The sequence below is a fragment of the Rhinolophus hipposideros genome (genome assembly GCF_964194185.1).
Source record: "Rhinolophus hipposideros genome assembly, chromosome: 22".
NCBI lineage: Eukaryota > Metazoa > Chordata > Mammalia > Chiroptera > Rhinolophidae > Rhinolophus > Rhinolophus hipposideros.
The window spans coordinates 35632316-35659248 of NC_138068.1; the positions used below are offsets into that span (position 1 = coordinate 35632316).

Sequence of the window (26933 nt, forward strand, 5' to 3'; positions counted from 1 at the left end):
CTTTACAAGTATGTTTTTAATCTCCATGTATTTGTGTTTTTTCCTGCTTTCTTTTTGCAGTTGATATCCAATTTGAAAGCCTTCTGATCTTGGTATGATTTCAATCTTCTTAAATTTGCTGAGGCTGATTTTATGTTCCGATATATGGTCTATCCTTGAGAATGTTCCATATACACTCAAAAAGAATGTATAGTCTGATGTTTTAGGATGAAGTGCTCTATAAATGTCAATTATGTCCATTTCATCTAATGTGTCATTTAGGGCTATTATTTTGTTATTTATTTTCTGTTTGGATGATCTATCCATAGCTGTCAATGATGTATTTAAGTCCCCTAGTATAATTATGTTTTGGTCAATTTCTCCCTTTAGTTATGTTAGTAATTGCTTGGTATATTTTGGTGCTCCCTGATTGGGGGCATAAATATTGATGACTGTTATGTCTTCCTGTTGTATAGTCCCCTTTACCATTATGAAATGTCCATCTTTGTCTCTTGTTACCTTTTTCACATTGAAGTCTGTTTCATCTGATATCATTATGGCTACACCTGATTTTCTCTGGGTACCATTTGCTTGGAGTGTCAATTTCCACCCTTTCACTTTGAGTCTGTGCTTGTCCTTGTAGATGAGATGTGTCTCTTTGAGACAGCATATGGTTGGGTTTAGTTCTTTGATAATTATTTATTTTAGGGTTATTACTGATTATCATAAATTTTCTTGGCATGTTTTCAGAAATGTGTCCTTATTTATTGTGTATAATGTCTGAAATATTACTTTATTTACAAATAATGTGTAGCATTGGTTCTTTCTTCCCAAGTCAATTTAGAATGCTTATATTTCAGGCAATTATTTCTTAATTTATTTCCCAACAAGGTTTTCTCTTTTGACAGGGTGCCAATTATTCACATCACATTTTATAATCTGTTTAATCTTGATCCGACCAATATTAATGGAACAATTTATTGGTAGGGGTTTCCTTTTCACAATTATCACCTTCTTTGGAAACTGCCTACTTTCACGAGGTTGTGCTATCTAAATCTTTTACCAAGAAGTATTGACATCATCAATATTTCTTAGCTTGCTTGTCTCCAGGCTCCAACACAAATACATAAAATAAATAAAGCACCAATTATGTGAAAAGTTAAAAATACCTAGCTTATATTATTTTTTCTTCCTTATGCATTTACAGATGTCATACATACTGTAGGGCCAATAGCAAGAGGCCATATTAATGGTTCCCACAAGGAAGACCTTGCAAATTGCTATAAATCATCTCTGAAGCTGGTGAAAGAAAATAACATCCGATCAGTTGTAAGTACATTTATGTTCCTTATTTCTTATTCTTTTTAAGACTTTATATTTTGGAAATCAATGTTCAACCATTTCCAAAATTCTGTAAATGAAATTTAAGGATCTTAGTAAGTGATGCAGTCTGTTGGTTATCTTGACTCTACTCTTTTGTATGCCCTAAATATTTGCAAAATTGTTCATGATGTTTTGGGATTTAAAACATCATGAACAATTTAGAATCCCCAAACTGGAAACATCTCATCTACTTTCTTCTCTCATTTTCCTATTATCTTTTGAAGAAAGTGTGTGTGTTTTTACTTGACAGTTGTTCTTATAGATTTATTTTCCTCTTCCTAAACTAATACTCTGTAGTTGGGTATGCCACATTCCTTCTAAGTTTTATCAATTCAGTCAGAGAGAGTGTAGAAAAGTGTGGATCTAATCTATTTCTTTACCAGTAGGTTGAGATGAAAGAGAATCTTCTCTAGTGAGATTTGAAGGTATTTATTCACCTGCTTTTCTTTTACAACATGTACTATGTTTATTACATCTCAATTACACAAGGAAAATAAAATTAGGAAAAGAATGAGAGTGTAAGTACTCAATAGTGATTTAATTTGTGCAGAATCCTGTGTGTCTTTTCATATAGCCTTGATGAAACTGTGGGGCAGGGAGATAGTTAAACATTTGACTTCTTAGAAGGTTGAATGAATCAGTATTGCTTGGGAGTTCACAAAAGTGGTGGGTTTATTATTTTCATGAAGAAGCACTGAGAATCAGACACATTTAGATATACTTGGTCATTGCTGTACTTTTCATGCATAATTAAAATTATGAAGTGACTTTTTCAATGTAAATCGCTGAGTTTGCTTAGAATAAGAAAATTTTCTTATAAGCTTATTATGCAGCCTTTTAAAACTTTGGATAATTATTAACAGAGCCGGATATTTTATTTCACTCTTGGATGTTTAATTTCTTTTCTCTTTGCAAATGAATCAATAAGTATTGTAAGATTGTACTCTTAGAGGAGAAAGCTCAAGTTCAAAGAGAATAGAGCAAAGCAAACTACTAAACCAGTAGGATAATTTTGTTCTCTGTAGAAATATAAGGGAAATCAAAACAGGCGTTCACATTCAGGGAATAATTAAAATTTTGTCAATATGGCTTATTGATTAAAAAGGCATGGAGCTGAAGTGCTTGGAAAAATAGTTATGTATAGAAATTTCAAACCTGGGAAATACGGACCTTGAGACCTGAAGAGAATTTGCTAATGAATTCCCTGATATCTCTAATGATTTTTTTAAGCAAATAAATAAGATATGGTTAGTCCATTAGAAACAGTGTAAAAATGGTACCCATTCTTTTAATAGGGAAAAAAAAAACCACATCTCTAACTCTGATTATATCAGAGCAATCATATCTGCTATTACACTATATGCAATTATTAGGTAAGGAGAGGAATATTTATGCACTAAGTTAAATTAACTCTTATAAGATGGCCTACAGATGGACTGAAGCAATATCTCATCATTCTGGAATTGGAATTAGGTCTACCTTAATATCTTTTTTGCTGATCTTGAGGGTATACATGTTATTTGGATAAAATTAACAGGTGGTGAAATTATTCTAATATTAGTAAATAAAAATGGAGATGGAAAATATGTGCAAAATGTGAAACAAAATGTCCAGCTAAATTAATGTCCATGTTATGACATGGTTAACTGAAGTCACCATCACATGTTTTGTCTTTTCTCCATAAAAAGGAAGAATGTTTTTCTTCCTTCCTTTCCTTTCCTTCTCCTCCCTCTTTCTCTCCTTCTCTTCCTTCCTTCTTCCTTTCCCTCCTTCCTTCCTTCCTTCCTTTCTTTTTGTTCTTGAAGGAGGAAACAGACTTTTACTTTATATGGAATGTCATATTCTTGAGCAGTATTGAAAAACGAATAATGCCAATGCCATCAGATCTTCATTATTTGGGGGGGAATAAAAAATTCTTAGAAACGTGATGAAGACTGGATATGCGTTTTATAGTAATAGCTTGTACTTTATAAACTTATCACAGTAAATGTGGAGAGAGGGTTGATATTAAAAGCCTGCTTATTAAGATAGAAAATAAACTTAACTTGGGCTCATTATATACGTTAAAGAAATTTCTCATAAACCCTTATGCAGAGTGGCTTAGTGTTTGTTTTACCAATTATCACTGTATGATCATGGAGAAGTCATATCAATATTTGTAGACTCAGTTTCTACATACAAATAATTGGTAAATTATCACTGTTATCTCAGACCTAACTCATGGGGTGATTATGGAGATCGATTGAGATAATAACATAAGATAACTGAAAAAAAATGTAATTGTCTATAACGTATTTGGCAATATTACTTCAAGTATAAGCCAGTTTCATATTTTATGATTTGACAAATTTAGGAGATGGAGAGCATTCTTGCTTTGATATCTGTTTTGAAAACCAGACCTCTAGACATTTATCATATCATTTTTGATGTTTCTAAACCAGAAATAAATTATTATAAAGCATTCAATTAGTATATTTGTAAAGGAAAAAAAATCATTTTTTTCTTCTTCCTGTATAGGGAAAAAAAAAAAAAACCTTATTCTTCCCTACTTTGTGTTTCTTCATTGTGAGTCTCCTTTACTACTACTCAAAACACTTCACTTCTAGTCAGTCACCAAATGTATGGAGATTTTTTTCCCATTCCAAGCAATTCTCTGCAACACCAGCTGGGTGTCCTACAATTTAACACAATCTGACACTGTCTACACAGAGATAGCACCAAATCCCAAAGATTAGGTTCTCAGTCCCACAAGAGTGCACACACACACACACACACACACACACACACGCACACTCACACATTCAGATGCCAGTCACAAGCAGAGGTTATCACCTGTGCTTCTGATCAACTGGCGATAGATCAGAGGTTTCAATGATCCTGTCCTCAGATTCAATTAATTTGCTAGTGTGGCTCACAGACTCATTTTCTACATTTACAAGTTTATTTAAGAATATGATAAAGGAGACAGATGGAGTTATACATAGGGTACAGTCTGGGAAAATGTTGGGCACAGGAACTTCTGTTCCATGGAGTAGAGTCATGTCACCTGCCCAGTGTGGATGTGTTTGCCAACCTGAAAGCTCTTCGAACTCCATACTATTAGGGTTTAATGGAGGTTTCCTCACCTAGGGATGGCCAATCATTAACTCTATTTCTAGACCCTCACACCTCTCTAGAGGATGAGTAGTGGGTCTGAAAATTCCAAGCTTCAAACCATGGCTTTGTCTTTCTGGTAACCAGTGCCCATCCAGAGGTCTCCAGAGGCCCACCAGAGTTGTCTCATTAGAACAAAAGATGCTCCTGGTGCTCCTATCACTTAGAGAATTATAAGGGAGCTCTGTGCCAGGAATTGGGGACTGAGACTAATAATATAATTTTGTTATCTCATAAAATATGTATTTAGGTAATTAATACTATTATTAATATTGCTAAAACCTATTAATAGTGCCTCATTTGTAATAATCAGCAATATCATCGTTAATATTACCAACTAATGACTATATTGATAACACAGAGCATACTATAGCTTTTATTGCTCAGTACTTGCATTGGATCAAATTAAATTATACTAATCTTGTCACCACATGGAACTGACTTAAATTTATAATCTAATTTTTAACTTTTCAAAAAATATTCCCACATTATTATGGTTTCTCCAACTAGGTTTTGTTTTACAACAGAAGTACAAAAATAAATAAAAAATAACGTGTTAGAATGGGGTAACAGATATGTAACAAAGTAGCTATAAACCAATATGGTAAATGCCATAATGGGAATATATTACTCTATTGGTCTAGATCACAGAGCAGCTAGACTGTGCTGCAACTACAAATAACATCAAAATCTCAGTGACCTACATTCATACATCCTGGTTATGGACTGTGCATCATCTCATAGTTGCACTACCTGGAACTGACAACCTTCTCAGCCATAGAACAGAGACTTTGCAAAATCATGCATGAACTTTTTACTGTCTCAGGTTAGAAGTGATACACATTATTTATGCTCCCATTTTATTGGCCAGAACTATGCAATAGCCCTGCCTACCTGCAAGGGGGCCAGGGAAATGCCCACGAATAAATGAAATATTTAATGGGCACCACTTTCCTGTCAAAGTTAAACCGAAAGCTTTGGGATCACAGCAGAAGGTATCAGAGATAACTATTTTATACTAATTTCTTCAAAAGAATGTATTATTCAATGTTTTATTGGACATAAAACAAATAGTGTGATCATTTATTTATTTGATAAATATTAATAATATCTACTATTTACTAAGATATATTTAGGTATCTTCTAAGACCCAGGGGATATAATGGTTATCTTGAAATATACAATTTGTTTCCATCTCCTGACCATCCAGACAAATAAATAGACGATATCATGTCAACCATTTTATGATTTGAGAGTGCTCTCTTGTTCTCTCATCACTTTTAAATTTCTTCTCACAGATGCCTGAAATTCCATAATTAATGTTAATTTATGATGGTCAGCCATATTCTTTCTCTGCAGTTTTCCTTTAAAATGCAAATACTCATGAGATCATCAGATAATTAATTTTCTAATATCTTCATACTAAGGAAGTTATCAAATTACTTTTTACTTTGGCAGGAGAAACAGAGGATGATAAAAGTACTAAGTACCCCAGTCTGAGGGAGGAGGAAAATTTAAAAGCAGTCTGAGGGAGGAGGAAAATTTAAAAGCAGTCTGAGGGAGGTTGGAAAAAACAGAAAATAGAGTGGGGTACAAATAAATTATCTCATTTTTGCTTAAAGGAGATACTTTTTAAATAGAGAGGCGTTAAAAATGACAGTCACACATAACTATCCAGAAATAAGGTAGTTATTTGGTTATTGAATATGACATTTGTGGATAAAATTTTCCTTATGAAAAAATAATATTCCTTTTGTTAATTTAGGAAGAAAATTTCCTTACCATCTTTTTTTCTATCCATTTATGTTTTGTGGCTTTTTTTTCAATGTATACTCATATGTTTGCTTTAGATTGTAAAATAATAAAATAAATTAACCAATACATCTAATGGTTCATTTTACAGTGGCACATCTTTTCTATGAATTATTAATTAACCCATCTTTATTAATATCAAGGAATGTTTAAATTTAGGACTTTAATAATGATTCCTGTTCCAATAAAATATATGGCAATATTCCAAGCTTCCTAGAACTAGGAATAGGAATAGGAATAGTTTGTGCAAATACCTTATTCCTTCCAAATTACTTCCAATATAATTCAAATATTTTTCTCCAGTGTTGAGTTCCCCTTGGACAAAATTCAAATATATGCAAATTTACTTTTCTATGCAATCTTGACAACCTTGAGAATGTTGATTTCAGTATAGGCAAATTGTAAGGCACCATGTAGGGCATAATTAGAAATACAATGAACTGGAAATGGGAATAGGAAAAAAAAGAGTTGAAAGAAAAGTCAAGGAGAGTGCAAATTTTCTCATTAAGGCTTTAGGAAAGATAAAGGTAGATGTCAAAAAAATACACTGAGGTCTTAGATCCACAGTATTCTCACCCATGTGACTTAAGAAATGAATAATCTGGCTAGTAAAATAAGCAACCAAATTATTTTGATTTCTGGGACAATATTGTGTCCTGAGAAAGTTGAAAGGATGTTGTAGAATTGGAAGAGGATGATACATATACAGAACATCCTCTTGCATGTATGTTACCTGAAACATACAAATGGAAATCATTCATACTGGTGAAAATCTTGGTGAAACCTCAGGGTGAGTGTAGGGTTGAAGACAGGGAAGCAAAATTCCTATTGAGTAAGGGCTGGTAAACAGAAATAGTAATATTGTATCCATTATCACCAGGTGACAAAATATAGTGAATTCAGTTTGACATTCTATGAGTGAGAACATATAATAATAAATATATGTTTTTTTATAAAATGATCGTAAGCTGAATATAAACCAGGTATTATTTGTGTTAAAATCATTTCCTTATAAAAATATAACTAATAATTAATATATGAATTTGCTAGTTTTATGTGATTATGGACAGACTAAAAGTTAGACATTTATTTAAATGGTGTGGACCAGTGTGATCATCATGTGAGTGTCATGCTAGATGATTTATTGAACGAAAAAAAAACATTGTAAATCTTCACTGGTAGGGAACATCCAACACCAACAGAGATTCCTTAAAGCTACAGGATATTTCCTCCATGAGTCATAGACTTTGAGGAGTAATAGCTTCCAATGGAAGAGATGGTAGAGAAATTCAGTGCTACCTTTAGGCATTTTGGTAATAAGTAACGTTGGAATTCTGCATTTAATTGTTTCACTGTAGTGAAGGTTTGCATTTTAAGGTGTAGTCAAGTGAATCTTAGTTTTTTCTACAAGTTCCCTTCTAAGAGGGTTGCCATGGCAATGCATTCTCAGCCTGAAATTCTTAAATGCTGGTTTTATTTCATTATCTGAGTTTCCATTACAGGCCGCATCAATCAGTGCAGTCAGTTTTTCAAGAAGACTTTTGCAGCTTTAAAAAAAAATATGACCTTTTAATTTATTACCTCCACTCCTCTGCCTAAGTTGATATCACCATTGCCCAGCCAGCTCTTTATCTCAAAGTACCCTCTTCTGTGGAGCCTTCAGTTTCATCTTTTCTCATTTCCTTTTAGGCAACATCTAGTCTTGGTTCTCAGCTATCTCATTTACAGAAGATGATGCTAAGTCTCTGTCTCTTTTCTAGCTGGGGTTCTAAAAGTAATGTGACTACTGATACTATTAATAAACAACAAGAACAAAACATCCAACTTTTTTGTTACACTGAGCTTCACTTTATAGTCTACAACAGTGCGTTCCTATACATCACCTCATTTGTTCTTCAAACTCTCCAGCTAGATGCCTGTGTTTCATTGATTTAGTTAAAGAGGTTTGGGGGCTGGGGAGAGGCTAAATCAAGACTTTTCCTTCCTCTTCTTCCTTACACTTACCTTTAAAAGATCTCCATGGGGACAAAGCCCCAGAGAGCAGTTTCCAGGCTCTCGGCCTCACATAGAAAGGTGCTGGCTCAGGTAGTAAATGGTCATCAACTGTGATTGGATGGCCATCAGCTGTGGCTAGTTGGCCGTCAGCTGTAACCAGTGAGCCATTGGCCACTAATATAACTGCTGTGGCTACGCTAGCAGAAAATGGGGGGCTAGCAAGGGCAGATTGTGGATTGTGGCTTGCAGAGAGGCAGATGCCGCCAGCGAGAATATAGTGGTATGACTCCCCTATGTATGGCTCCGTGGGTGTCCCTTTTTGGCCTCACCATGTCCTGCGCTCTTATGTGGGGAGCAGGACCAGAGACCCCGCATGCCACTGTGAGACAATCTCTTAATCGGGCATCGGGGGTACAAAATATGTAATAATACTTCCATCAGGTTAGTGTTACTAGGAATGACAAGTGACTAAGGATGGACAGTAGAGTAAAGGAGGAGGAAAAGCATGGAATGATGGTAAATTCACAGATCATGTCTGGGAAACTTGATTATACACTTGAACCTGTGTTTTTATGTACTGCACAGCTTGTGTCTTCCGGGAGCCACATCAGAGAGATGATCTGAGTTAGAGATCAGTCATTTAGCCATGAAATATAGTAATAGGGATAGCTAGCATTTTTGAACCCTCAGTGTGTGCTAGGCACTGTGTTTTACTAATTTAATCTCAAAACAGTTTTGAGTTAGAGAATGTGGTTTCTTCCACGTTACAGATGAGGCATATGAATCAGAATGATGATAAGTAAATTACTTAAGGTCCCACCTCTAACAAAAAGTGAAGGTGGGGATTAGACTGAGGAAGTCTAAATCCAGCGGCTTGGGCCTCTGTGTGATTCCTTTTTCCTCTCCTCTGCTGTGCCCCCAGCATTCTGTGGCCAGGGCCAGGGAGGTCACATCACGTGAGCTGACCAGGCGTACATCGAGAAACTGTCCCTTATTCCACAAAATGTTTCAATGTTTTTTTTTTTTTTTCTTTTTCTGGACAGTCATATAAGTAAAAACTTATTTATAAACAACAGAGTACATAAAAAAGACATTTTTGTTTCCATAAATTACTGAACTACCATGAACATTAAGGGAAGTTTGTGCTTCATTTCCTGACAATTTTACCAGGTGTGCCTGAGACCATCATGCCACCAATGGCCATGCTGCTTAGGGTAGTTGGCAATACATCACACCTGTTTACGTCTGCACTTGCAGATGTCCTCTTCATGGTGATCACATGCAGCGAAGCAACTGTCTAATGACTTCATTATGTGCTTCTTAATTCATTATGCCTTGCGTTAGGCAACATGTCGTCATGCCTGAGTCTTTACATATTGAAACAGATTTGAGTCTGTCACTTTCTGTTCATATCTCTTTTCTACTATACTTATGGCAATACACTGATTTTTAAAAATTGATGTATTATTTTGGTTTGGGTTCCCCTGGAAGCAGACCCTGAGACGAGATCTTTGTGCAAGTGCTTTATTTCGGGGACTGAGACAGGAAGCACTGACAGAGGCAGGGGGAAGTGAGAAAGGGAAGGGAAGGCAGCCAAGAGTCATTATCAAGCTAGTCACCACTGTCTACAGCTGGGGCTCCGTCTGCTGAGGAGCTCTAGGGAACCATGTAGAACATGCCTAGAAGTTGTCCCATCCGAGGGATGAGGAGAACTGAGCTATTTATCTTCAATTTCCCCCTGTTGTTGGCTGAGGATGGCTCCTGGGCATTAACTCCCCAGCATTTCTTGTCTGCTCCTTGTCCAAGCTGAGAGAAAGGCCTCAGCAGAGTCCACTGAAGGTGTTTGCTGGAGGAGGCTGTGGGTAGGCATGTCCCGTAGGCATGTCTGGGAAGATGTGGGTGGGGCCCTGACACCTTCTGCTTCATGTATATAGGTGAGTTATACTATTTATAGATGTCATTTCAGCGTAGTCAAGAGGGCTTTACAAAGTATTTACTACAAGAAAGGAATGTTGGGTGTGATTGAATTGAGAACCATTAGTTTAAGTCAAACTGAATTTCTGATAGGGCAATATGTTGAACACAGGTTGTCCAAAGATTTTTATTCTTGAAGTCAGGCATCCAAATTACCTGCTTCATTAACTATAATGGAATATAGATGTCATAAGGATGGTAATTAATGTAACTGGTGTTATATCCTATCTAATGCATGGAATGATAAAAGTGAATGTAATGCTTAAGTTATGGAGAAATAGTATCACAATATTGTGTCACTTCGGTTGAATTTTTTCTCAACATCTCACAATACTAAACTTTGACTCATCATGCAAACTGCAGAAGAGTTGGTCACCCAAGGTGGGATGTACTAAAATCCTTCATCAATTAGAAGATGCATATTGAGTTGAACAATTTGATTAAGAGGTTACCTTTGATTTTTTTCCAATATAAGGATTCTTTCAAATTATGTCTTCTTTTACCATTTTAGGAACTATGTTATCACACATTTTTGCGAAAGATTTTACAATATGATTATGAATTCTTTCTATAGGAGTGTCTGACACTTTTTGCTTCATCTCATCTATAGATGAAAGCATTATTTTTAGTCACTTGTACATTCTGCTCAAGTAACTCTCCTAGCAAAGACCACGGAAAGTATATTTAAAATGATAGTATAAAACATCTCAATTTAGCCAGATTTTTCAACTTAATTATTTTCAGTTCTTTAATCAGGCTAGAGAACATTCCCAGGAAAATCATTGCTGGTTTCTACAACACTGCCCTGGACACTATCAAAGAAAGTATATTACAGTGGAATTTGTATAGAAACAGTAAACAGACATGCGATGCAAGCTTTCATCTTGAGTGTTTTATTCTTCCCTGACCAAGCAGCAGTTATTAGATCACTGTATCATGAGGAAATAGTCAGTTCAAAACATGGACCACAGAGTCCCAAGCCTGCCATTAGATTTGAACAATGGGACAATTTTGGCATATATCTGGAGGGTTAATAGTCTAGCACGAAGGCATTGGATTTAAATGGTGCATTGTTTGTTGCAAATGTTCAGATTTTTTTTGTTTTAAAAGAGCGATTTCAAAGTATAGACTCTAAGCTATTCTTAAGCTGTTGAACTGAGAGTAAAAGGGCAAAACAAATAAAACAAATAAATTTTTTTAAATAAAAATAAATCTGTATCAAGAAAGCGCTCTAGTCTTGTTTATGTACAATTCAGTAGAGTTGCAAAGAGGATTATTATTATATTATTTTTAACAGAAAGTGTGTTACAGATTGGGTCCAAGCCACACCCTAACTATCTTCATTTGTTTTTGAACACACACACACACACACACACACACATACACACTTCTAAAGTGTGTAAAAGGTAAAATAGTTGATTGGTAGGTGTCTCATGGAAATAGTGTAGCGTTGTGTTTATAATTATGGCTTAAGTGCAGCAATATATTAACCACGAAGCTTTTAGCCACTGTGAGCTAAGTAGTCTCTCCATCTCTTTTCAGCCCCTCCTTTGGGAAATGTCCTTGTGGCAAGTATACTAGCATGTAAACTATCCCAGAGGATACACACAGAAAAGCTTACAGACCAAATTAAGTCATGACCTGCATATTTTATCCAATCAAGGAGAAAAAAAAACACAAAACAAAACAAAACAGGGAACAGAGAGGGTTGGGTTAACACACTTGGGCAGGGTGACAAAGAGTGGAAGGACTGCCTACATGATTTCTGGTTACACAATGTTCCCATGCCTTCTCTCTCTGCCATCTCAGCCTTCTCGCAGATGGTGTGGGTATGAGGACCAGAGCTGAGGTTTCAACAAGGCACCATGGCAGGTGGCGAGTATTTGGGGCCAACAACACATACTGGCTCTATCAGAAAAACACAGGGACAGGAGTGCCTGACTGGTAGCTCATCAATTAGTTAGTGAACAGCAGTGGGTATTATCTGTATTTCTAAGTCAGAGAGTTGTAGGGCCAAATGAGACAATGATGAGAGGTCACTTTAGGGATCACGTTGCTGTGGCCCTAGTAGTGGCATAATCCGTGCTCATGATTTGGTCTTGCCATTTCTTTCTATTTAGAGATAACACTCTTGTTTGTCTCATCCCTTTTATCGTGCCTTGTATCTTAGAGGTTATTAACTTAGTACTGTACTTAACACATCCTGTAAATTTTACCTATATTTCAAAAACCTGCTTTCTTAGTAATTATCGTTAACATGTAAGTTTCATACACCCAATTTGCTTTTCTTCTATAGAGGACTAGTCTCAAACAATACAATAAATATATTATACTTTTAAATAAAAAGGGATGATATTCATCAGTAAATGATTATTGTAACTAGGAATGAATAGGGATATGGGTGTTTATTATATTATTTTCTCTATTTTTCTGTCTGTGTTTGAAAATGTCCATAACAAAACAAATATAAATGTTTAAACATTTTTAAAAAATAATAAATGATAATAGTATGAACATCCTAGGATTTTCATGAAGCTAAAATAAAACAAAACTTATAAAGTGCTTAGAAGACTGATAGTAAGGTCCAAAATGGTAATTTGTCCAATAAATATTGAGCAACTACTATGTTCCAAGTACTTGGGACATATTTGTCCTCATGGACTGAAATTCTACTGGTAGTAATTTTCATTATTATTATTATTAGATGGTTTCACAACATTTCTAGATGATGTACTTTTATTATTACATTCTTGGGAAATTATCTCACTATGGTTGTATTTTTACCTTATTTATGTCATTCTTAAATCTTTTAAATGTTAAGAAGGTAGTAGAGCTGAGTATAGATCCAGCAAATGGCACTTCTATGAAATGTTAATAACATTTGTCAGTTAACACACATCCATATGGATAGATTATTATATGACTAGTCCTGTAAAGAAAGCATAGCAGCTAGTCCTGAAGATGAGGTTTTATTGGGCAATCTGATGAATTAATCAGAAATTTGGAGGAACAAGTAAAACAAACCTACATGAAGTCTTAAAAAACAATGAAAATCCACAGAAAAAAATTCAAGAATTTGATGGTTTTTAATGTAAAAAATATAATTAGTTGTATTTTCCTTACAAAAAGGAATAGCTAAAATCCATGCCAAATGCTTCAAATTTTTGGGGCTATTTGGCTACCATGGTGAGACAGAGTCATATGAGAATGTGTTTAGCAGTATGAATAAAGAATAAATTATATGTTCTACTGCTTAAAATAGAACTATTTCTTTATAGGGTCCATGTTTCATGCAAGAAGCTAAGCTATGTTATTTTTTTCCCATCGACAAAACCATAATTAAAACCCTTGAGGCATGTATTAAATACTAAAGAAATATATTAATTTTGTAGTGGAGAAATACAATAGATACCACATTGAATAATTTCAAGATTAACATCACCAATAATAAGACATATAAAAATCATGAGCCTCTTCATATGATGGACCAAGAAGGACACTCGATCATTGCTGTTGTATTTTTGCCACACACAAAAAAAATGTATAACCTCAGTCCAGTCACGAGAAACCATCAGGCAAACCCCTAATGAAGCACATTCAGGAAAATAAAACAAGGAAAGGTTGTTTGTTTCCTTTCTATTTTTATGGTATGTTGCATTAGTTGTTGTTGTTTTTAATGTTAAACCAGCTTTATATTCCCTGGATAAATCTCATTTATTCTTGGGGTGTAATTCTTTTTATATGTTGTTGGATTCATTTTCCTAATAATTTTTGAGGATTTTTGTATGTATATTCATTAGATGTATCAGTCTATGGTTTTATTGTGATGTCTTTGTCTGGCATGGGTATCCTAGAATTAGTTGAGAAGTGTTACCTCCTCTTAGTTCATACCTGTGGTCTCTAAGAAATGACTAAGAAACAATAAATAATTTACAATGTTATTTTTTTTTAAATAAGAAACTAATAGAGATAACATTGTGTTTTTCAAATTAAAGATATCTGCTGACAGGTTTTATTATTCCACAGTGGTGTTTCTGATTAATTGTTGCAGGTTATGTTTCCCAAGAAACACTTTGGAATGGAGTTTAGGATTCAGGAGGTTAATAAGGACATGCTTTTTTGATGGTCATCCATAGAAGGGAAGAGGAGGTAGAATAGAGTAGAGGGAAAAATCAAGGAGCTCCACAGTCTCATTGATGAATCTGCTGATCCTATGTGGAGTTCTGAAGCTGAGATGGCCCTTCAAAACTGTTCCAAGTTGGAGTGAGGAGTCTAGACCTTTATACTCTCATGCCAATTAGTCATTAGTTTGCAGGCTGCACCCAGGAAGGGCATGACCTTGGGATAAGTAGCTCTTCTCAGCCAAAAGCAATTTCTGGAGAGGGCTATCTGACGGCAACATTTCTAGCAGCTAGGAGAATCTGAGCTTTGTCCTGTTCCACAGCCCAATTTAGTCAACAGTTATGTATTAACTCTTGGGTAGGATTTTAAAATCTAATGGCTCTAGAAAAATAGGAATTGAGGAAAAATACAGTAAGTCCTTACTTAACATCTTTGATAGGTTGTGCGACTTTGAGTGAAACAATGTATAATGTAACCAATTTTACCAAAGGTTTATCTATATAAACAATAGTTAAATTCCTATAGCATCTCATTAGTGTTACAAATAAACGACATTATTTGAGGTTCTGTTGTACTTTGCTTCTTTTAGGAAAGTGAATGATAAGTGTAGTAACCTGAGGATTACATGTTTACTGGTCAGTTTCATAATCATTTTGAACCATGTATAGATGATATAAATGCAGGAAAGAGTTTTAATTTGTTCGTGGAACTGACACAGTGCTTTTCTAGCACATGCACTTATATTCCCTTCGATTCCATATTTTCATTTGTTGTTTGGTCCATTTGCAGGAATAAAATACATACATACATACAGACAGACAGACAGACAGACACACATACATACACACATAGGTCAATATCTGCATGTCTTAAATTATATATATATATATGTGTATATATATAAATATATATATATGTACACACACACATATATATATATATATACATACATACATACATACATATGTGCAGTGGAGCCAGATTATACTTTCTTGTAAGAACTGATCATTACAATTTCATGAATTATGTGAGCCAATCGTTAAAACATAGCCTTTATTAAAAATTAAATCATTTAAACTTACAATTAAATAACTTACATTAAACACAAATGTAATGCATTCTCAATATACAACACTACCAAATCATTTTATTACATTTTACTATTATCTATGTTCTTGGGTTTCTTTTTGTCTATTGTAACTGTATTGTGGAAATACTATAGTGATGGGCTACTGTGCACCACTTCCCAATTCCATGTTCAGTGATATCACATAAGTAGTTTTAAATTGGCCAGGGTGAGAGTATTTGCACCACAGAGATTAACAAACTCTATGAGGGCTCAGTTAATATTTTGTTGGTTGTCTTAAGAAACTGATAAAAAATGTTAATAAAGCTGATTAAACTTAAAAATGTGTTGTGCCCATAGCTGTTAATTCCACAAGAAATTGTAGAACTGTTCCACTAGTATTTGAAAACTAGTATTTGAAAACTACTATTTTATTCAGCATAGAATCTGCTCACTTATTGACAAATAAGTGAAGTTCTGACATATGTCTTTATTATTTTGCTTTTTGTCTTATTTGTTAATGTAAATAAAAGAATGTTTAATGCAAACATCAAACAACATTCATGTCGAAACTACACTCATTTGTCAGTCACTACAATAATATGTTTATATATATATATATATATATATATATGTATGTATGTATGTATGTATGTATGTATATATATGCACACATACATACCAGGGGTGCCAAAATATACATATGACTTGTATTCATCTTTCGTTATCAGTATATATTGACTATTATAATTTTAATTGTTTTTCTTTTCTAAAATGTATATAAATTTTCTAAAATTTATATACAATAAATACATTTTTTATATACAATAAATAAATTTTCTAAATTTTCTACATTTTAGAAAATTTATATACATTTTCTAAAATGTATATAAATTTGGCACCCATATATATTTAATACTACATGTATATATAAAGTAATCATAGGTGCAATCCCTAAATTATTTTTAAAATGTTCAAGTGCTGTCAATTTTAGATATAAAGTTTCATAGATAGAACCTTTAGAGATTCTAGACATAGTAAATATAATTCAAAATGAAAACAATGCTGAACAGTGGAAAAAAATGCAAGGAAGCCCAGTAATATTCTGGTTTCCCCCCAATGATAACTATATTTTTCTTTTAAATTGAAATACCAGAAAGCAAGCTATTTCACACAGACGCTCTAGACATATTTTGGTTTCTCTGCTTTGCCAGTGTGTGCCCCACCTACACATTCTTCTCTGCCTGATGGGTGACCCTGCACTAGTGGTGCTGGCAGGGGAGAACATAGAGCAGAGCACTGGACTTCCAGAAAAGGCCTCCCAACCCTTATAGAAGTGACCGTAATAGCTTGTAGAACAGTTACATTATTTTAAAATGATTTTGACTCTAATACCTCGGAGTCTAATGCACAAGAGCCTAGCATAGTGCTGTGAAATACATGCAAAAGGTCCAGCTAAATTTAAATTTAACTTCCTCTTGCAAAGGGCAAAGAAATGTCTCTGCACTAAGTTTGCATAAAGTAAGGGATCTTGATTATGCCTTTCAGGCAAGAGTAACTGCTCTGTCAACTTCTTCTGCTTCCAATTTCATGTATATGCCTGCATAAAAATTTGTTTATCTGATTAACTACAATTGTCACTACTCCAATCATGTATATTCATGAGTATTTGTGACTTAAGGTCAGAGGGAAGGAAGGCTAGCTGACCTTCAATGTCACAGATTGTTTATTCTTTGGAGCAAGTCTGATCTCTTTTCTTCCCTTTTCTACTAGTTAACATCTGTTGTTTATCTGTTCATGCTATAAACATCAGAAAAAAAGATATATTATGTGACAATATTAAGGTATCTTATTATTGTTCATGTGATGGCAACACAAAAGCAGAATTATTTCAAATTCAAGCTCAGCAGAATTCACCATAATTTTATGTACTTGTGGCATTATCACAAAAATGTAATACCATAGACTTGCTGTAAATAATTCAGAAATGTACTCTATGCACTATGTTAGTGTTAATATGAGACATGGAGAAGATGCATCTGAAATGGATAATTCCACATTTATTATATTTCATTCCTTCATTTTTTCCCACATTAAATCTGTTTTTAAACAAAAGGAGGGAACTTTCTCAAAATTGGATCTTATCTGCCTTCCTGTAGAGTTGATGTCTTCTAAATAGAAATTTTCATTTAGTGTAAAGGTTCTGACATATTGCATTAACACTCTTCTATTGCTTTAAACAAGAAAATATATTTAATCCATTGCCTATGACAAGTGAGGGGGAGCTATTATGGCCCTCAAAATGTGTTTATATTATTTCCATTAGAAAAAAATGTCATGGACTAATTTGGGGGCCATGCACAGTCAATTTTATTCTTTTATTCACACAACCTGTGTGACAGCATTTCCAATTTTGACAAGTTTGACAGAAATAATCAAATCAATACCCAAGCTTCAAACATGTATTTTCCTAAGGACCTATACTATAGAGACAATTTAAAGATAGTGTGATTTGGAAAAATTTAAGAAGCAGTTTGAAGAATTAGACACTTTAGCTTTAGACAATACAGTTACTCTTTCTAGAATAACCATGATCTGATAGCATGAATAGAAGTGTCCAGGTCTGTACAGGCTATTATCGTACGTAAATCAATCTCAGGAACTACAAAGATATATGCTTTTAATGCTAGTGGGTCATCTTGTCTCAATGTCAAAGATATTACTACCATGTTTCCCCAAAAATAAGACCTAGCCAGAAAATCAGCTCTAATGCATCTTTTGGAGCAAAAATTAATATAAGATCTGGTCTTGTTTTGCTATAAAACCCGGTCTTATCTAACATAATATAAGACTGGGTCTTATATTAATTTTTGCTCCAAAAGACGCATTGGAGTTGACTGTCCGGCTAGGTCTTATTTCTGGGAAACACGGTATAAGTTCAACTACAAAAGCTTCTCGCTAGTACATTGATATTCTGTTGAGTGCATCATTAAACCAGTAACATGATGAATGGGGTACACTTACATGATGTGAGTGTGTGTGTAGTGTGCATGTTTGATGTGTGTGTGTGTGTGTGTGCGTGTTGTGTGTGTGTGTTAAATCCATATCACTTCTCTGAGTTATCACATCTGAATTTTTTTTAGGGAATCATTTTATTCCTTAATAATATCTTGATGTTTGATATTGTTTCAGAATAACTCTGTGGTGTCACAGGAAGAAAGCTGACCTAAGAATCTGAAAACTAATATTTGAGTGTTGACCTTTCTAATTAATTCCTTTGTAGGCCCATTTTTCTTTATCTGTGAAATAGGGATAATAAAATCTGCCCTTAATCCTATCAATGGACAATAAGTGTTGGTGAGGACATAGAGAAATTGGAACCCTTATACATTGCAGTGGGGAAGTAAAATAGCATATTTGATATGAAAAACTGGCAGTTTCTGAAAGGTTAAACATACAGTTACCCATATGACCCAGCCATTCCTCTCCTAGGTATATTCCCAAGAAAACTGAAAACATGTCCATACAAAAACTTGTACACAAGAGTTCATAGCAGCATTATTTATAATAGCCCCAAAGTGGAAACAACCAGATGCTTATCAATTAATGAATGGATAAACAAAGTATGGTCCATCCATACATTGAAATATTATTTAACAATAAAAAGAATGAAATACCAGTACATGCTACAATATGTCTGAACCTTGAAAATGTTATGCTAAGTGAAAGAAACCAGTTGTAAACGACCACATGATATGGTTCCATTTTTATGAAATGTCCAGAATGAGCAAGTCTATAGAGATAGACAGTAGATTAGTGGTTGCCAGGGGTTGTGATTAGGAGACGAGGGAGAAATGAGGAGTAGCTGCTAATGGGTACCGAGATCCTTTTTGGGGATGATAAAAATGTTCTTGAATTAGGTAATTATGATGCTTGCACAACTCTGTGAAGATGCTAGAAAAACAAACAAAACACCACTTGATTACATATCTTACAATGGTGAATTTTATGGCATGAATTCTATCTCAAGTAAAAAGTAATTTTCAAAACCCTGCCCTGCCTATATTAGAGGCTTGTAAGAATCGAATTAAACTGGAAAGTTCCATAAAACCTAAATTATATTCAGAAATCCATGCCACTGCATAGAGAACACAGGCCTCAGTGTCTGTAAACTGAATAAAGAGGGTCTGCATGGAAATCATTTTTAGGTCCAGTCATGGGGAAATTCACACAGAGGGCTTATGCCACTCAGGACCCTTGTTGTGAACAGCTTTGTAGAAGAGTTATAAACTGCACAAAGAAGAATTTATTTTAAAGAACAGAAGGCACAGGAGAGATGTACAGAACTTGAGTCTAGTACACATCTAACACCAATAATCTTTACAACATTATTGACTATACTCCCCGTACTGTACTTCACATCCCCATGACTATTTTCTGACTATCAATTCATACTTCCTAATCCCTTCACCTTTCTCACCCGTCCCCCCAGTGCCCTTCCATCTAGCAACCATCAGTTTGTTCTCGGTATCTCTGAGTCTGTTTCTGTTTTGTTTGTTCATTTATTCTGTTCTTTAGATTCCACATATAACTGAGACCATACAGTATTTGTCTTTCTTTGTCTGACTTATTTCACTTAGCATAATGCCCTTTAGGTCCATCAATGTTGTTGCACATCTCTCTGGCCTGAGCCCTTGCACCTTGTTCACCCTTGGCTCTTCTTGGATAGCAATATGTTTTTTCTTAGTATTGTCAATCAAACCCTAACATTTTGGTGATGTTGGGGCTTCAATTATTACTTACACGTCCCTGATTCCCAAATCATAGCTCCAGCTAAGACCTTTCTCTTAATCTTCATAACTAAATATTCAACCACTTGATGGAAAAGTCAGTTGCATGTCCCACAGTCCCCCTCCATCTCAGTGTGTCTAGGCTAACCTGCTTGAACTCCTTCCATATCCAGTGTCTTTGTATTGTCACTGACCTCAATCCTGACATGCATCCAGAAATCCAGGAGTCATTCTAGCTGTCTCTGCCTCATTCCTTTCCTTCCAGTGAATCATCTGTTGCAGTCCATTTGACCTCCCTAATATCTGTCATGACCTTTCTTCTGTCATACATTGTGTTCTCCCTAAAACCAACACTATCTAGGTTCAAAGAATTTATTGGGGAGTTCATTTTTTTTCCAGGAAGCACCTTGAAGGGGTATGGAAATAAGATGGGATGGAAGAAAACCTATAAAGAGTGTGTCAATAAGCATATTATTGCTAATGGTAACTGGGGAAGTCTAGCTGTGGAATCTCTGAGAAACTATGGAGAACCCACTTTAGAATTGTTTGACGAAGGTAATTACCCACCAACCTTACTCCTCCATTAAGGTTGCCCCTGTAGGGAAGAAAAAATAATTTCCCCCTCTGTCCTTGAGTTCTTGGCTGACATTCCTATAATAAACAAGATTAACATGAGGAAAAAACAGAAGTTTATTAACATGTGTACCTCATGTATACATGGGGAACACTAAGGTGACAATAAGTAACTAAAAGGAGTGGCTTACTTACGGGAGATAAATGGTTTTTAGGAAGGAAGAATGGGCCTTAGATAAAGAGGTGGGAGATGTAATAATTTGTGACAAAGTTTCTCTGGGTGTGGTGTCACCTTCTTGTTCCTTCTAAAGGTCAATCCTCCACCGTAGTTGATGAAACTACCAGGGAGGAGATCAATTACTGTTGCGTTCCTTTTGGAGGATCTGTCTTTAAGTAGATATGGAGAGTTCAGAAAAAGACTCTCTTATATTTGCTGTTTTTTAAAGTGCTTATAGCTCAAAATAATCAATATACCAAAGTCGCATATTTTGAGGTGGCATGTCCTGAATTCATATGTTCTTATTTTGAGATGGTGTACTCCACTACCCTTCCTCCCCCCGTCCCCCTTGCATTGTGAGCACCTTCTGAAGCCAGAGACCACCCTCAGGCAGAGAGGCAATCAGTGTGGATGGGAATTGTCTGCAGAGAACCTCAGGGGAGGTCAGAGGCAAGGAGGCAGCTGAGAGCCTCTGCTCCACTGTCCTCTCTACTCTATCCCAGCTACCATTTCCCATCACTTCTCAGCTGAACCACTGAATTGGTCTCTCTGAAGTTTTTTCCGGTTTTTGAAACTTTATTTTATTTTATTTTTTCACTTCACATCAGAATGATCTTTATTTAACACACAAAAACACATATGAACACCTGACCATAGCATAATTTTCTTCCCTTAATTAGAGACCCTTTGCAGCGCGCCATAGTTTTCAGGATGAAGACCAATTACCTTAGTCTGTGTTTCCAAAACTACATGCAAGTTTGGTGACTAAGGCACCCAGGACACGATAGCAAATTCACAGGGGTGGGACAAGACACTTTAAAATTTTGAAAGAAATGCAGACACTCAAGTCTGTTGGATACCATGTAAACTATTAGTTTCAATGCAATTCCCAGTTTCAAAATTAGATCATACAACATTTCTTTCTATATTGCCATATTATTACCAAGTTTTTGATTTGTTATTGTGATAAAAAGGAAACACTGAGTGCAAATCCATGTGGAACAGGAAATGTGGGTGGCAGGGTCCAATCTGGTTCCAAAGTTTGAAGACTTGTGCAGTATCAACACGATCACCATCCCGTTAACAATAACTATGGTTGCTTAACAGTAAAATCTAAGTATTATTTTTCCTTTCAATGTATGTGCATTACTTTTTTAAATGGCTGCTGAGTTGTCACTACATAAATACCTAAGTTGTTTGGACACAACCACTTAAGAAACAAACCTTTAGGCATTTATTTTGCCCTAAGGGCAGTATGAAGAAATGACTAAGATATTAAGTGTGCTGTGAACTGAAAAATATGGGAACCCATACCTTAGGTTACTCAGATAAGGCCATTGGCTAACTCATCTGCTCCCCCTCTCAAATACATATGTTTTTTCCATGGAAGTTCTGGGAGGGTCATCGTGCCTTCATGACTTCACATGAACTAACTGTTCCCTCTACAGGATTAACTTTCTCAGCCCCTTACCCCTGGCCCTTCACCACTCAACTGAAGGATCACTCCTGATTTGTTTTTTGCCTCATTGTGTCCCCACAGCGTCCTGTACACAGTTTGTGTTTGGCATTCTTTGTGCTATACCCCCACTGGTGATGACTTATCTGTCTGCCACACTCGTCAGTGATTTCCATGAGCTCCATGGGATCAACAGTGTGTTTACTTTGACCTTGCTAGTGTTTTTATTGGGATCATGTTAATTTAATATATGGATAATTAGCATGAGTGCCTAACATAGTTTTGTACTTTCTCCAAAAACAATGAGTGCATTGAATCAAATGATAAACATGAATGTAAGAATGAATCTGTACTCTTTTCTTTCTTGTTTATATTTAAACATTTTATGTTTTGATACCTTGGCTGATGTCACAGAAGCTTTGCATATGCCACCCTCTCTGTCTAGAAAGATCTTTCTTTTCTCTTCACCAGGGTTTTCTGCCCTCCTCATCCTTTGGACCTCAGCTCTGTCTTCTCTTCCTCAGGGAAGAGTTTCTATTTATATTTGTATGATTATTTGAATATTTTCTTCTTCCCCAAATCACGAGCTCTGTGAGGGTAGGGACAAGATCGGTGTTGCTCACCACTAACATCCATAATTGAGCATATTGCCTAACATATAGCAATCACTCAGTAAATATTTGTGGATAGAGTATAAGATAAATAAATGAATTACTAACCTATGAAAGCTTCATTTGTATGTATCAAGAGGTGATGATTATTCTAAAGAGATGGTGAGATGCAGTTTTTCCTACAGAAGTTGAGGGAGTTTTTGACTTTGTGAGAACAGAAGCATTTAAATAAGGGAGGACAGAAATTGAAATTTTAATTTTGCGTTGGAAAGAAATCAGGAACTACTTTAGGTTTCTGAAAAAGGGAGTACGGGTCAGATGATCAAAATATGGCTAAATCTAATATCTAATATCCCAAGTTCTGTTTATTTAACCACTTGCAGAATTTCACTTCAAAATGGATTCCCCTGCTGTGTTTTCCTTTGCCTGAAAGTGAGGGAGTTAGATAAATAATAATGCATGTCTTTGTTCATTCCTTGGTTAGAAAGCCTCAGACTTAAATGTTCTCTGGTGTAAATGCTCACTGAGTAAACAAAGTGTGTTGTTTTACAACATGCTCCTCAATGAGACTGTAGCACATTTGGAATTACCGATCATTTTATTTTTTATTTTTTTTTATTTATTTTTTTTTTAAATTGAGAGATAATTTTAATCACGTAAATAAATGGCAATTGGTATATTTCAAATGTAAAGTAGTTAAAATATCACTATATCAATGAGAAAGATATCATCCAATAATATATGTGACATGTATATGTATATCTATACATATATAATTTTAATAGACATAATATGTTAGGATATGTGCTTATATAATTATATGTATACATACCACATGAATATATAGAAAATATGAACATGCATATACATTGTAATATACTATGTGTAGTATAGAAAATATAAACATACATACAATACTCAAATAGATGCAGTATATAAAGATACATGTTTTATATATTCGTAAAGCAAAAGTGAATATACTTTGGCCAGAAACATATAAGAAGCCCTTAATATTGTTAATAATTAAATAAGCATAAAACTAAACCTTAATTTTAAATTTTTGTATGTACCAGAATGGCAGGTACTGAGAGTCTGGAAAAACCAAGTTCTATTGAAGACGTGGAGCCATTATAACTCCTAGTCAGTGCTGGTGGAAATGTGGATTGGTACAGCCACTTTGGAAAACAATCTGCATTATTTTTACAGTCTTTACATTTATGAATAAGAACACAGAGCATCCACTCATCACTGTACATATCCTGGGTAACTCAATCATAGGTTTACCTGGGGACACTTACAAAACAAGGTCAATGCCGTATTGTTCTTTAAAATAAACACGAAACAACTCAAGTGATCATCAATAGGATAACGGATTTTAAAAGTCGCAGTCAGAGTGAAATCAAATATGGAATTACCGATCATTTTAGAATAAGGAACGAGAAAACAGCAACAACAAAAAGCTCATTAAAAAAAACAAAAATGAAAAAAAAAAAAAACACAAAAAACTGTGTCCCCTGTAATCTTTAATGAAGGACTTTGGAATAAAATGAAATGTTACACCAGGTTTAGAGAAGACTCATTCATTGCCAAAGTTTGGAAAACGTTGTTCTCAATGATATTTTATTAACATCTCTTTCTTCTCTCCCTATTCCTGTCTTTTCTTTTTTCCATCTTAAATTCCAAGTGACTATCTTAAAAAACAAGTCAGTGCTAACCTGCTATTTTTTCCAATTTTAAGTGATCGCTTCTTAGGCAACAAGATTCTATTCTAATTTTTTAAAAAATGCAACTCTCCAACACACAGTTAATTAAATGTCTCTGAATTGCTATTGTTTGAGGTTGATAAGCCCCAAGTATGAATTCTTCAGCTTAAAGAAGGAAGTTATATTAAGAGAAGAGTAGAAAGGAAAAAATAATTAGCTAGTCTTTTGTAAGAGGGTGAATAAATGGTGTCTGTGCAGCTCTGACTAACTTTGTTAATTCACATTGTTTAAGATTCAGTCATTTGACCTATTTGGTATTATGTAGATTTTAGGCATGTAAACATAGGGCCAAAGTAAAGATTATTTTATTGAACATATTTCTTTGAATTAATTTTGAGCAGATATACTAGGCTTCTGTTTTATTTGTGTGTATGGACTTTCAAAAAAATGAAAGAAGGGAAAGAGAGAAGGCAGTTCTTAAGGCTTCCATACATCACTTACCCTCACAATTTCATTAACTAGAACTAGTCATGTGGCCATATCTGCATTTAATAGGACAGGGAAACAAGGAAGTATATCCAAATGTTTGTGAATAGTCTACCACTCCCTCCTTCATTTTTGGACATAAAAACATCACCAGAAGGACTAAGCAACTTGCCCAGAATCACTGGCAGAACTGAGATTGGATACAGATGTCTGTTTCTCCCCCGCCTCCAAGCCTCTCCTGTACAAACTTGTGGACAGGCCACTGTAGCCACAGAATCCCAAAAGAAGTATGTCTTCTAGAGAGGCCAGCTTCTCACCAGGCCTGTCTCACACCATGGTATCACTGACATGGTCAGCACATTCTCTCTTTGGCTTTGTAGGTCCAACATGTGCTTTTGTTCAAATATTCTGTGTCAGTCACGATCAATCATGAAAGGAGAGCCATTATAAATTTTTGTGTAAGGGATTTATTATAGTAATTAGAATGTAAACCATGAGGGAGAAGCTGGGATAATGCAGTCTGGGGGGGAAGTTGGAGGCTCAGAGGAGTCACAAACCAGTTACTCTGATAAGCAAAGCATGTCCAGTCACAAAATAGGATGGTAGAGAGAAGGTTTGTGGGAATTCAATGTGAAGCTGGGCTTTTGTGTGTCTCTCACCCCTGCAGGACCACCATTAAACATCTGTGGTTGGCCTGGGGCAATGGTGGGTCAACAGTCTGAGGAGTTGGTAGAGGAGACTAAGAGCAATGTGGAACTCCTAGACCCAGCTGTGCTGGTTTGTAATGACGTCTAACAATCACGACCTTCAGAGTGCAATGGCAACTGCTTCCCTTCTGCCTTTCAAATCTAATTTGGAAATCATACAGGGCAGGGATTCTAGAAACATAGCAGACACAGTACAAGCCCTCGTACATCCAACTTTGGAGAGGTCTAGGCAGACTCTTGCTAACCTAAATGTATTAGTTTCCTCTTGCTGTTGTAACAAATTACTACAAACTTACTGGCTTATAGCCGCACAAATTTATTATCTTACAGATCTGGAGTTCAAAAGTCCAAAATGGTTTCACTAGGCAAAGTATTGGCAGGGCTGTGTTTCTTCCGGAGACTCTACGGGAGAATCAACCCATCTGTTGCCTTTTTCAGCTTCTAAAGTCCACTCCAACTTCTGCTTCAGTCTCTAAATCTGACCCTTCTGCCTCCCTTTTTCCCTTTAGGACCCTGGTGATTACATTGGACCCACTTGAATAATCTAGGACAAACTCCCCACCTCAAAATCATTAAATTAATCACACTAGCAAAGTCTGTTTTGTAAAGTAACATATTTACAGGTTCTGGGGATTGGACATAGACATCTTTGAGCAACTAGTATTTTGCCTACTATACTAAGTTACAAGATCCTGATGGTCTGTACGATGGCAAAGTAATACCCATGGGCCAAATGTAGCCCATTGCCTGTAAACAAAGTTTTATTGGAAAACAGTGATGACCGTTTGTTTATGTGTTGTCTTTGACTGCTTTTGCACTACAATAGCAAAACTGAGTAGTTGGAACTGAGACCATATGCCTCACAAGCCTACGATATTTACTGTCTGACCATTTACAGTAAAATTT

The 26933-nt window shown here is 35.3% G+C and overlaps 1 protein-coding gene across 4 annotated transcripts in view; it reads left to right on the forward strand.

Moving 5' to 3' along the window:
- The window catches only part of MACROD2 (mono-ADP ribosylhydrolase 2), a 2186605-nt gene that overhangs the window by 1311381 nt on the left and 848291 nt on the right, over positions 1–26933 (forward strand). For all 4 annotated transcript variants that reach the window (XM_081033481.1, XM_081033483.1, XM_081033484.1 and 1 more), the window contains exon 6: positions 1187–1308. In XM_081033481.1, the coding sequence (XP_080889607.1) occupies positions 1187–1308 (122 nt within the window). The remainder of the gene's footprint in view (positions 1–1186; positions 1309–26933) is intronic.